Here is a 12598-nt window from a genome sequence, read left to right on the forward strand (position 1 = left end):
AAGGGGGGGACATGGTGCAGCTTCACACACAACACGGTGCAGCATGTTGACTCAGAAACATAATCACTGCATGTATTGATGTTTTAAGTCGACATGTACCTGAGCTGCTTCTGTCGTCTCACTGTAGATGTGCAGATAATCACTGAAGGCTCCATTGTGTGTCCAGATGCTGTGTGTCATTTAGGGGAACTGAAGTGAATAGTGTGTGTGTGTGTGTGTGTGTGTGTGTGTGTGTGTGTGTGTGTGTGTGTGTGTGTGTGTGTGTGTGTGTGTGTGTGTGTGTGTGTGTGTGTGGACTATTTAACATCAGCAGAGGGTCCCGATGAGCAGCAGGAGTCAGTGCGACCACACAGAAGCCAGTGATGTAGTTTTTTTGTTAGAGTGGGTTCCTCCAGCATTTTGATATTTGTGGATAATAGATGTTCTTAGTATCAGTCACTGTCACAGACAAGGTAAGATTGAAAGTCAAATGTTTGGTATGTTTATAAATTGAATGTAATGGATCGAGTAATTGGAGGTTTATGATTATTATATTATTGTTTTGATCTGTGGATGTAAAATTTGAATGTCAAAAATCCAAACTTTCTTCTGGTCACGTTTAAATTATCACCAAACACTAGAATCTAAGTTCATTGGTAACACGTGAGCTTCCTATTTCCAAGTCTATCTATAAAAGTCGACTCAGCCCAGTGCTGCTCTTTGACTCTCCCTCACGGGCGAGTGTGAGCAGCCACTAGCGTCGCTCCACTGTCAAGTCACAGGGTGATGTGGCAGCGGAGGTTAAGAAATGAATGGAGCTTAAAGGCTTAAAGGAAACCTGAGTCCTGCCTCCTCCTCCTCCTCCTCCTCCTCCTCCTCCTCCTCCTCCTCCTCCTCCTCCTGTGTCACCTCCTCCGTCCACAAAGATCTCTGTCACTCAGTTATTTTCCTCCTTATATTTCAAAGATAAGAGTTTGAAAGGCAAATAATAAAATGTCTCCAAGTGCAGAGTAACGTTGACTAAATATTGACTTTGATAACAGATCATTGTCATTGTTGTCGATCCACTACACTGGTCCCCAGGGAAATAACTCTACAACTATACAGTGAATTGTGGTGGATGAAATTTAAATAAATACACAATTGTATTGCATGGGAGTGTGTGTGTGTGTGTGTGTGTCTGAACTGTTAAGTGTAGAGTATGCTTACTCTATTGTGTGTGTGTGTGCAAATAAACTGCAATTGTAGTACATGGGAGTGTATGTGACACGCTTTCAATACCTGAGTTGTGTGTTTGTGTTTGTGTTTATCAGCTGTAAATCTGTAGTTAGTCTCTCCAGATGAATCAGGGATAATCCTGCATTCAATGATCGCATGCAATCTCCATTATGAGATATACCTACCTGTGTGTGTGTGTGTTAGTGTGTGTGTGTGTGTGTGTGTGTGTGTGTGTGTGTGTGTGTGTGTGTGTGTGTGTGTGTGTGTGTGTGTGTGTGTGTGTGTGTGTGCCTGCTCCCGCTCATTAAATGGGCCTGTTGGCTGTGCTCTGCTCAGGTGATCTCCTTTATTAGTGCTGTGTCGCTGAGTGCGTCTGCTGAAAGCGTGTTGTCAGTGACTGGCACTGGAAGAGACTCTCCCCTTCGTCTCTATCTCACTCACTCGCCCTCCATTGTGGCCTCGTATCACTCTCTCCATCCCTCCGTCTCTCTCCTTCTTCAGTTTCTTCCCATAACCGTTTTGGCTTGTCATTACACGCTTTTAAACTTTCAGTTGTCTTCTTCCTTCCTTCCTTCCTTCCTTCCCTCTCCCTCTTTCCCTCTTCACCTTTTCTGTTTGGCATCTTTTCAGCATTTATTTACTCCGTTGTTCATTGAGGCACCTTTTCTCCTTTTTTTTTGCCCCTTACCTCCGTCCAGCTCCCTCTCCTCTTTCTCCACCTCTTCCATCTGCGTTCTGTCCATCACCATTTCACTCAGTCGACCGACCACATCAGCCAGACATCAGATACATATCACACATATCAATTTGATCGCTTTGCGTGTCTCTTTACACGTTTGGCGAATGACAACCTTCTCTGTGTTTGCATCCGATGAACAGACGGGAACTTTTGAACTTTCCTCGGTGCCGGCGCTCCGTCTTTTACGCTCTTATCTCAGTTTCAGTCTTAGATGATGCCAACAGCTGCTGTTGTTGTTCCAGCAGAGTTTTGTCGTGGTCACTGCCCCTGGAGATACGTGATACAGATTTCTGCTCAGATGCTTCCTCAGGGTCAAACTTATTAATCTTCTGAAGGCTAATTAGCAGGAAGAAAACTTGAAGGTTAACCTGTTAACTGACCTACATGACTTTAGAGACTTTCCTCTTAGATAAATGCATTTAAAAGTCTGAATTTAAGTGTTTATTTAGCAGTTATTAGTTTTTCTTTACATTGCCGTTTCCCCGCTATCATCCAGCTGCTCTGTGGTGTCTGCCTGCTAACCCCTGACACCAGGCCATATGTATAATATATTGGTTGGGGAGCAGGCCAGGGTGGGGTTGACCCTTTGTGATATATTTAGAGCAGCCCTCGATGAATGTTTTATCTATGCTGCGTAGGCAGAACACAGGGCAGTCATTAAACATTCATATCTGCCACTGAGATGACCTCCTGGAATATCAGCCCGTCATCAAAGAATTAACCCCAAGCCTTCATCCACGAGCCAACATCAGCATCATCATTTATGTAATACCATCGTATCTCACACCCCTGAATCCATGTCACACCTGGCACTTCTACAAATGGGGCGTAGATGTATGTATGTGTGTGTGTGTATGTGAGTGTGTGTGTGTGTGTGCATTTGTTCTTTTTAACGATTATAAGACAAATAATTAAACCATTTATATGAATGAAGTGTAATTCCAGAGGATCTCAGGTCATTAACGTGGACAATTAGAAAAATAGTACGAGTGAAGGATGAGGAATATCCTCTATAGCATCATGTGACTGAGAAATTAGAGGATCTTTGAATTATTAGGGTCAAGAAAATTACATAAAAACACTTTCTTTCCTCTTTTAAACTCACAAATTCATGCTCTAATATTTCATTTCTAAGGGCTGCATGGTTTTGGTTGATTCCAGTGGCCACTAAAATGGAAAGTTGCTCTAAACTAATGACCTCAATTAGATGGAGCGTAACGCTGACTGGAACAAATGTTGCAGCGAGTAATGACTCATCTTAAAACTCAAAATGTTCTACATCAAATGTTGAAACTGTTGAATATAGTTTGTGGGAGAATATTAGCATGCATCACTCTCAGCTGTGCTCCAGCCACTGGTGTGTATGTGTGTTTTGGCTCTGCATGGCTTCACCTCTCAGACACAGTTTAGCAACAGCTCAGCCGACCTGCATTATTCATACAGGAGCGAGTCTGCAGATAGGGTTACCCCGAGGCAGTATAGCCGCTGCATTAAGGTGCCGTTTGCAACTATAACTGGATATACACTCCCTCTGATGCACATACACACACACACACAGACATACACCGCATATGCTCATATGTTTTTACGCGCATGCGCCGGGGATACGTCGAGGCCCCGAGTTGAGGGCGAACACGGGAATGGATGAAGTTGCAGTAACCAGAGAGAGATGCAGAAGGTTGCAGGAGGTCACAAAGGCAAGCTGGCGTGGATATGGGAGGATACGGCCGCAAATGCAGCACACTCACACACTCAGAAGAGGACACTCCTGAAGGCCAAGACTCACACTGTTGCATGCACACCGGCTCTCCTTGGTGGGGGGACGTCCTGCCAAAGTTGGTGCAGCGGCCAAGATGAGGATTTACCGCCGGACTCACAGGACGCACTAACAATGGGAGACACACAATGGACTACACGGACTCTGTCACAGGGATAGCAGATTCTTTTATTCATCGTGCGACCCCGGGAAGTTAACAACAAACCTTTCAAAACGGATCAAGACCAGGAATTTATATTTTTTGCAATGATGGATGTTACATTTCTAAGGATTTAATTAAGAAACTCAGTGAGCCTGTGAGAAACAAATGGGTAAAACTGAGAGATACTAAGATTAAGTATTAAGTATTTGATCTGTAGCATTTAAGACTCACTTAGCAGCTGCTTTTTAAAATTTAAAGCTCTGGGACCGGTTTCCATCTCTCTTTACACACACAGAGTCAACAGCTCTTTTGAAGATTGAAGACTGTACTGTAATGCGAGTGAGCACTGGGCTGAGATTCCAACTCCATTACTAGATCGTATTTTGAAGGACTGTGGTTTGTGTTGGTCTCAGTGTGCATTTGAGACCAACTGACGTGGGACAGAGTGTGTTTCTCATGTTCAGATGGAGGGAAGAGAAGAAAAACAAATGAAAAAATGGGATTAAGAGGATGTTGCTACTTTTATTCTTCTTCTCGGGAGCACATATCAACACTGACATTGATACGGACCTACAGTTCGGGAGCTTGTCCTTTCTCATCTTGTTTAGAATGAGTTTGAGTTAGGAGACATCATGCCACCTAAAAAAGGTGACTCAAAGTCAGCTGCCAAGAAAGGCAAGGCAGAGGAGCCTAAAAAGGGAGGGAAGGATGAAAAGAAAGGGGGAAAGAAAGCTGAGGAGCCACCAGCCAAGGGGAAAGGAAAGGATGATGGGAAGAAGGGAAAAGGAAAGAAACCTGTCAGTGAGTCAGAGGAGGGCTCAGAGGAAGAGGAAGAGGAGATTCAGAGTGAGGAAGAAGAGAGCGATGAGAGTGAAGAAGAACCCAAGAAGCCAGTAAAAGGGAAAGGGAAAGCAGCTCTGAAAGGTGCATCCAAGGCCATTGCTGTGAAGGGTTTTAAGCCTCCCTCTAAACAGTCACCTCCATCTGATGATGAGGAGAGTGAGGAGAAGGGGAAGCCCCCGATGAAGAAAGGGATGGCTGCAGTCAATCTGAAAAAGATGAGTGATGTCCATATTAAAGGAGCCTCTAAGGCCATGATGGGTTTTGCCACAGATGGACAAAAAAAGAACGTAGGTGCAGGAAAAGCACAGAAGGGTGTAGATGTCAAATCTCACCTCAAAGGAGCCTCCAGGGCCCTGTCAGGCATCACAGGGAAATCGTCTCCTTTTAGCATGCCCTCTAAACAGCAGCCACCAGAGAAAGCGAAGCCAAAGAGAAACCTTAAAAGCACCTCCCGTCTCTTCCTACGACTCTCGAAGAAAAAGAAACCCCCTGCTGAGGGTAAACCACTTCTGGGCACCAGCAAGCTTTTTGCTGGGTTTGGGGCTAAATCAGGTCCTGCCATCAAAAAGCCGGGTCTTTCTGGATTCAGCTTATTCAATAAAAAAGATGCTCCTGAAAAAGAAGCCCCGCCCCCTAAAAAGACCATAAATCTATCAAATTTAGGAGGGAAGGGGAAAATGGCAGCAGAGGCCAAGGGATTGGGAGGGAAATTCAAAGGTATGCTTGGGAAAAAGAAAGCGGAATCACCGCTCAAGACTAAAAGCTGGATGTTGGGAAGGATGGCGGCAGCAACCAACTGGCTGACAGGGAGGTTTCTGACAAGCAAGGGTCAAGGTCGACTGGGGACGAGAGCAGGAGGACGGGGGCGAAAGCAGCTATCGTTCGCCAACAGGGACAATAGAGGGAGACAGACAGAATATTACAATGAGGGCTTTGAGTATGATGATGATGAGTATGGATATGAGGAAGAGTATCAAGACAGGGGGAGACCAAGAGGCGTCCACAGACAACCCATGGCCTTTGACTCATATGACCCTTATGAAGAGGATATGGATTACTATGATGATGAAGAGTGGGAAGATGAATATGGTTACTATGATGAGGAGGGCAACTTTTATCATGAGGATGAGTTCTACTATGATGATGGCATGGATCCCTACGGTTACCCTTATGGCTATTATGAAGATGAGTATGAAGATGACTATGGCGATGAAGGGATGGAGTATTACTATGGTGAAGATGGAATGCTGTATGCAGTGGATCCAAACAATTACTACGGTGATGCCCTGGATAGTTTCTATGACCCATACAACCCTGAGCTCTATGGAGATTACTTCGACCATGATATATATAACTATGGGATGTCAGAGCCATACGGCATGATGAGTGGTGGCTATGACGTTGTTCCAGGCCTATATGATAACCAGATGCTTGGATATATAGACCCTGCTGCTGTACAAAACCCCTATCAGCAACATTTCTATATAGATGCAAGGCTGGATCCAGCTGAGTCAGGACAACTTTATGCACAGGAGCAGCTGTCTTACCATGTAGCCGAGCCACTAGCAGAGCAGTTCAGGGTCCCCAGGCCCCAGGTAATGCTGTTTGGTAAAGACAGACTAGATGTAGAAACCCTACCACCTCCTCCTGTTTATTCACATCCCCCCTCCCCAATGTATCTCCCTCCCACCCCAGCTCTTGCCCTCAACAATCTGGAAAGGATGTCAGATATACAGTATGAGCAGCCCTTCCCCACATACCTTCCAACGCAGCCCCATTACTCCACTGTCATGAACCAACAACCAACCCACATTCCTCTCAGACAAGCCCCCTCGCCCACGGCTATGGTCTTTCAGCAGGAGCTCTTTCAGCAGGAGCCCTTTCCTCTCCCTCAGTTTACTCACCCTCCTCTCTCTGTTTCTCCCAGTCACTTGTCCCCATATCACCTTCCACAGCAATTGGCCTCTCAAGTGTACCACCCATCCCTTCCCCAAGACCTACAAATGTTCCAGATGGGGCAAATGTCGCCATCAGTCACACCATTACAGCATGTGATGCCTCCACTGATGCGTTCACCATTGCACTCACCTGTGGCCTCACCTAGACCAGTGCGAAGACTGAGCCCCCTCCCATCCCCACAGCTCTCAATGAGGCCAGGATCAATGAGGTCAATTGCGCCTCCTTCAAATCGCCTCTCACAACAGCAGCACATGACCTTCCAAACAGGCATCCAGCCGGACCCCCATCTCTCTCCTCGTTTACATAGGAAAGGGCTCCCTCACCGGGCCTCAATGGCCGGTCAAAGGCAAACGCCCCAACATGAAATGCGACGACCACCGAGCCCACCTGTTTCTTCACCACACCAGAGAACAAGGATGTCAAAGAGGGCTCAGCCATCCCTGGCAAGAGGAGTGGAGGGAACTGGATTACGCAGGGCTCCGTCGACTGTCCGACCTCAGTCCCCGGTTTCTAGCCCCCTAGCTTCACCCCGGGGATCAATGAGGAAGAGAGCAAGTCCACCACCTTCCCCTAGACTCTCTTTCAGACAGCAACCCCCTCCAGATGCTGTGCATTTGCCATCTACCAGGCCACATTTCTTCAGAGGTGGAAAACAAATGTCCAAGATGAGACATTCCCGCTCTCCTTCCCTACAGTCCCCACAAAGACAGAGCCCCCCTCTACCAGAAAGATCTCACTCCCCCCCTCAGGCATTCCGCCCCACTTCTCCCCATCGCCCTCCTTCCCCTTCCTCATCCCGTATCACCGGTCGCAACCTCCCCACCCGGTCCTCTACTCGCAGGCTGCGGGGGGGTGCAAGAGGTCAAAGTCACGTGCCCATGGGGACTGTGAAACCCTCCCCAGCTAACCCCTACTTACAGAGACGCAGCAGACACGGTCCCCCTGTCACTCAGCATGTAGCCCCATTCAGGTCGTCTGTCCATAGTGGCCCAGCCTCTCCCACAGGACAAATAGGGGGCATAGCTGGAACACCCATGTTATCCCGGACAGGCTCCCGGCCTGCAGGGTTAAGGGAGTCAAAACGAATTGGTGCCCCCCAAGGAGGCTTCCACAGACCTGTGGGCAGGGGGCAACCGCTAGTCCGTATGCCCAGAAATCAGCCATCCCTTCAATCTAGGCAGTCATTCAGAGCACCTCCTCCAGGGCCTCCTGTATCCCCACAGCCATTATTGAAACAGAATGGCCCTCTTTCTCCCCAGCCATCAGTACGTAGGCTGCAAAGTAGACCACCATCTCCACAACCACTGCAGCATCGATCACCTCTGCTCAGTCGTTCAGCTTCTCCCATGCACCATCTATCTCACCCACCCTCCCCTTTGCCCCACAGGGCAATGAGCCCACATGGGCTAGGGCCAACATCTTTTCAACCTCAATTGTCTCAACCCAGTCTTCCTCTTGGCTCTCCCCTACTATCTCATGGTGTTACCCAGTACAACTACACAATGATGGAACCAGGCCCATCCCCAATGCTAACCAATGCTTTACCAAACCCTCAGGTTATAGGTGCTCCTTTTCATCCCTCTCCAATTCCTTCCTCCATCCCTTACTCCACCACTGCTTATTCTTCTCCTTTACAGAGACCAACCTCCCCCCTAACACAACATGAAATATATCATCAAACCCTCCCTCAAGTACCACCTTCTTCACCTTATGTAGGACGCATGCTCCAGAACCCTTATCCTCAGACACCTCTACAGAGAAGCGCTTCCCCCTTACCTGGTGGGCAGGGGGAGATATCAGGTGGAGTACAGGTGAACCAGAGGGAGAGCCCATATGCCACTCTTGGTTTATCCAATGCTTTAATGCAGAACTCTCGTTTGCGCAGTGCCTCCTACTCGTCTCCTCTACAACGCAATGCCAACCTCAATACAACGGTCCCTTACGCAGAAGCCACTCTTACCTCCTCTGGACACTCCTCCCCACAATTGTCTTCTGCTTTACTTAACTCTCAGCTAGCTAATGCATCCTATTCCTCACCCCTCCAGCGACACCTCTCCCCCATGTCTCCTGCCTCACCTGGTCCTCCTCCCACTACACCTCAACAACAGACTATAAGAGGTGCATCCCCACTCTTTTCTGGTGGACTCCGAACCTCTCAGATCCAGAGCTCCATGTTCAGGCTTCCAGGTGGCACTTTGACAATGCCTCGGGGCCCTGTTGGGCCTCCTATTACCACTGATATTGGGGGTACTGTTAGTGGTGGTGAGAGGCTGTCACCGATGATGCTCTCTAATGCCCTGCAGAACCCAAGCCTACGCCAGGCCACCTATCGACTCCCTGATGGCTCATTTGTCACCAGAACTGAACCTGCTGAACTTTCCTCAGGTCCATCCCCACTCTCGTCACCAATGCTGTCCTCTGCCTTACTCAATCCCAGTATGCGACAGGCCACATATCGTTTGCCTGATGGCACTCTGGTAACCAGGACAGAGCCCACACCTGCACCTGCCCCTTCTTCACCAATGCTTTCCTCTGCACTTTTGAACTCCGGTGTACGTAAAGCCACATACCGGCTACCAGATGGAACTTTGGTCACAAGAAATGAGCCAGCATCTCAGCCTGTCACCTCTTCCTCTCCTATGTTGTCCTCTGCTCTTCTCAATCCTAATGTTCGTACAGCCTCTTATCGATTACCAGATGGTTCAATTCTGACACGTCAAGGAGAGGAGACGCAGACGGCTGAGAGTACAGTATCATCTCCGGGGCTATCGAGTGCCCTGATGAATGCTAACCTTCGTAAAGCAAAATTCCAGCTCCCAGGGGGATCATCACTGTTTCCAAAGAACCAACCGCAAGCTTCCTCCTCAGCCTCCTCTGGTCCTGTCCTTTCTGGTGCCTTGCTAAACACCAACCTCCGGGGTGCCTCCTACAGACTCCCAGACACATCACTATTGAGGCAGCCTGGTTCTGCTGATATCTCTGAGCCACGCTCTCTTGACCTGTCTAATGCTCTTCGAAACAAGAACCTACGATCTGCGACGTACCGTTTACCAGATGGAACTCTGATCAGCCGACCTCAGCCTGCTTCTTCACCCCGAAAACTTGACCTGTCTAATGCTTTATCAAAGAACCAAAACCTTCGTGAGGCAAACTACCGTCTCCCTGATGGCAATATCATGACACGGCTTGGGGCCCCTAGGACTCCAGAACCTCGCTCGCTTAACCTCTCTGGTGCTCTGCAGAACCCGCAACTCAGACAGGCCTCTTTCCGCCTCCCCTCCTCATACGCTGTAGTATCACCCCAGGTGCAGGGATCTGGACCAGAACAGCACTGGGCACAGGGATCTGGAGCTGAAGGCTTGGAACTGCAGCAAGATGTGGACGTGTGGGATGCAGAGAGGGTTCTACCTCACGGGACGGTGCAGAACCTCAATAAGTGGTCCATGTATAGAGATGGGGAGCTGCTGGAGCCCCAAGGCATGATGGAACGGGGGAATGCGGGGCATGAATCGGGGGAATGGAATCTCAGCAGGGAGGGGGAGCCACAGGGGCAGTGGTTTGACAAGGTAAACGTTTTGAATGACACACACTACACGTTGACACACAACATGCACTTTCCTGTAAACCTTAAGTATTGTTTGTGCAATTGCAAATAAAAAATTAGGGTGGGGGGGCCTGTGTTATTAGTGGTGATACTTTTTGAAAGAGCAATGTATGATGAAGGAAAAATATGCAAACACTTCTTTGGTGAGGTGCAGGCAAACAAGTTGTCTGCTAGCAACCATAGAACAAGTCAAAACAAAAGAGAATCAACACTTCCATTGAAGGAAATGAGCATCTTGTGCATGTAAACATTTTGTGGTGGTTAATGAACATGAATAATATCCTGATTTTGGAATATGTATTTGTTTTTAGATGTTCTCAATCAGAAGCCTGCCCACCATGGCTCATCGGGAGCAAGGAGAGCAAGACGGAGTGGAGGATATGACGCAGCTAGAGTAAGTACAGAACAACCCAACAAATTCAGTGCAGCTCGAACATGCAAAGTTGTGATTTACATTGTTCTGTCACATCCTTTAATAATCTGCTCAAATATTTTGTCCAGGGAGATGCATGAGAGGACTGTTCTGCTGAATTTGAGGAAAAGGTTTGAGAGAGAACTCATATATGTAAGTATCTGAGGAGTACTCACATGAAACACCCATATCTGAGCAGTTTGTGTGTGACTTTACGAATCCATCACTCCATTTCTTTATTCTCTGTTGCTGTTCAGACGTACATAGGTAGTATTCTGGTGTCTGTGAACCCCTATAAGATGTACAATATTTACGGGACGGACGTGGTGATGCAGTACAAGGGTCGGGCGCTGGGAGAGAATCCTCCGTAAGTAATGTTCGCTCTATTGTAATGAAAGAACAAATGGACGATAGGATGAATACGTGTTATAAGTAAAGAAAGTAAACAAGGAGAGAATGATGCAGGTATTTATCAATTAAAACGAGAAAAAGATTTGAGGACAGATGGAATATTTGACAGAGAGAGTTTGAATTCATTGTAATGATTTTGGTTGTGTTGTAATCGAACTTTCTTTTCTTCAGGCATTTGTTTGCCATAGCAAATGCTGCTCATTCCAAAATGATGGATGCCAAACACAACCAGGTCATAATAATCAGGTAAGAGGCTGCAGCTTTAATCCTCATTCAATTCCTCTCTCCTCTGCCTTTTTTAATCACTTGTACATATATTTACAAATATTTGTAAATCACACGTCACAGTTTACCAACATTCAGTAGTAAGTATTTTTGTAAATAGTTACATCCCTACTCTAGGGATTATGTCATATATTGTCCTTTTCGCTATATCATCTGAAATAATGAGACTATATTTTTGAGAATTCGCTCCTAAATGTATATAACATATCGATGAAAGTGGATCAAACCTAGTAGTTACATTGTTATAACAATAATATATTTTAATATTTCTACAGAGAAAAACTTGAATTTTCAACTGACCTCAATTATATTTCCTAGTACTGCCACATGTACATCTAACTACTGTGTAATTTATTTCTTCTTTTCCAAAACATGTAATTGTTTTCTTCCATTGAAAGTTAGTTGGAATCACTAAGTATATTTTAGTCGTACCTGATTACAGACTGAAGTTTTATTTATTCATCTTCATAATGCAGTTTCAATATATTTTTTGTCCTATAACATGAGCAAACCTCCACGTCTTTGTGCTGGTTTAACCTTGGTGTCTTGGATTCCATCTTCAGGTGGATTAGTGTTTGTAAATTCATGAGTGTCTGTCTGTGGTTTACTGGCCAGCCAACTTAAGACAGAGCCATACCTCACTCCTCTGTCTGTCACAGGCGCGTCGCTCTGCATTACAACCGATCGGCTCCGGGAGTGAACGCACAAACTTACACTCACAGACAACAAGTCAATTTACATCAAAATCAAGATGTAAAAAAATACAGGGTCCTAACATGTGTAGTACATCTACACGCCTGTACATAGACGTGTGCTTTTTGAAAGAATCATACATAACACACAGATACATCTACACACTCTGGCACACACCTGGATCACTCTAGCCGTGTTCGGAAGGAGACACCTGTAAGGAAAGCCCAGCCAGGTCTGGGCCAGGAGCAGATAATGTTTCAGACATGTATGTGTGTGTGTGTCCAAGTGCACGTGTGCGGGAACCTGTGTTTGTGTGTGCGTCACCGTGTTAAGGGGTAACCGAGGTCTGGTGTACAGTGACCAGCAACGGCCCGGTTTTGAGCTAACTTAACCCAGAAGTTGAAACCGTACTCTGGGATGTGGTCTGTCGAGGTGCCAGTCACACACACACACACACACACACACACACACACACACACACACACACACACACACACACACACACACACACACACACACAGTTGATGCCAACAACT

General features: G+C 46.7%; 1 protein-coding gene across 10 annotated transcripts in view; it reads left to right on the forward strand.

Moving 5' to 3' along the window:
• The window catches only part of myo15aa (myosin XVAa), a 55482-nt gene that overhangs the window by 2924 nt on the left and 39960 nt on the right, over positions 1-12598 (forward strand). For 7 of the 10 annotated variants that reach the window (XM_034593375.1, XM_034593374.1, XM_034593378.1 and 4 more), the window contains exons 1-5: positions 3684-10223; positions 10573-10655; positions 10763-10826; positions 10931-11040; positions 11256-11330. In XM_034593375.1, the coding sequence (XP_034449266.1) occupies positions 4488-10223; positions 10573-10655; positions 10763-10826; positions 10931-11040; positions 11256-11330 (6068 nt within the window). In that variant the 5' untranslated portion in view covers positions 3684-4487. Of the gene's footprint in view, positions 1-300; positions 453-3683; positions 10224-10572; positions 10656-10762; positions 10827-10930; positions 11041-11255; positions 11331-12598 lie in introns of those variants that run through there. The other 3 variants (XM_034593384.1, XM_034593383.1, XM_034593382.1) reach the window with 2 other exon arrangements.

The sequence above is a fragment of the Hippoglossus hippoglossus genome, chromosome 8, assembly GCF_009819705.1.
Source record: "Hippoglossus hippoglossus isolate fHipHip1 chromosome 8, fHipHip1.pri, whole genome shotgun sequence".
Lineage (NCBI taxonomy): Eukaryota > Metazoa > Chordata > Actinopteri > Pleuronectiformes > Pleuronectidae > Hippoglossus > Hippoglossus hippoglossus.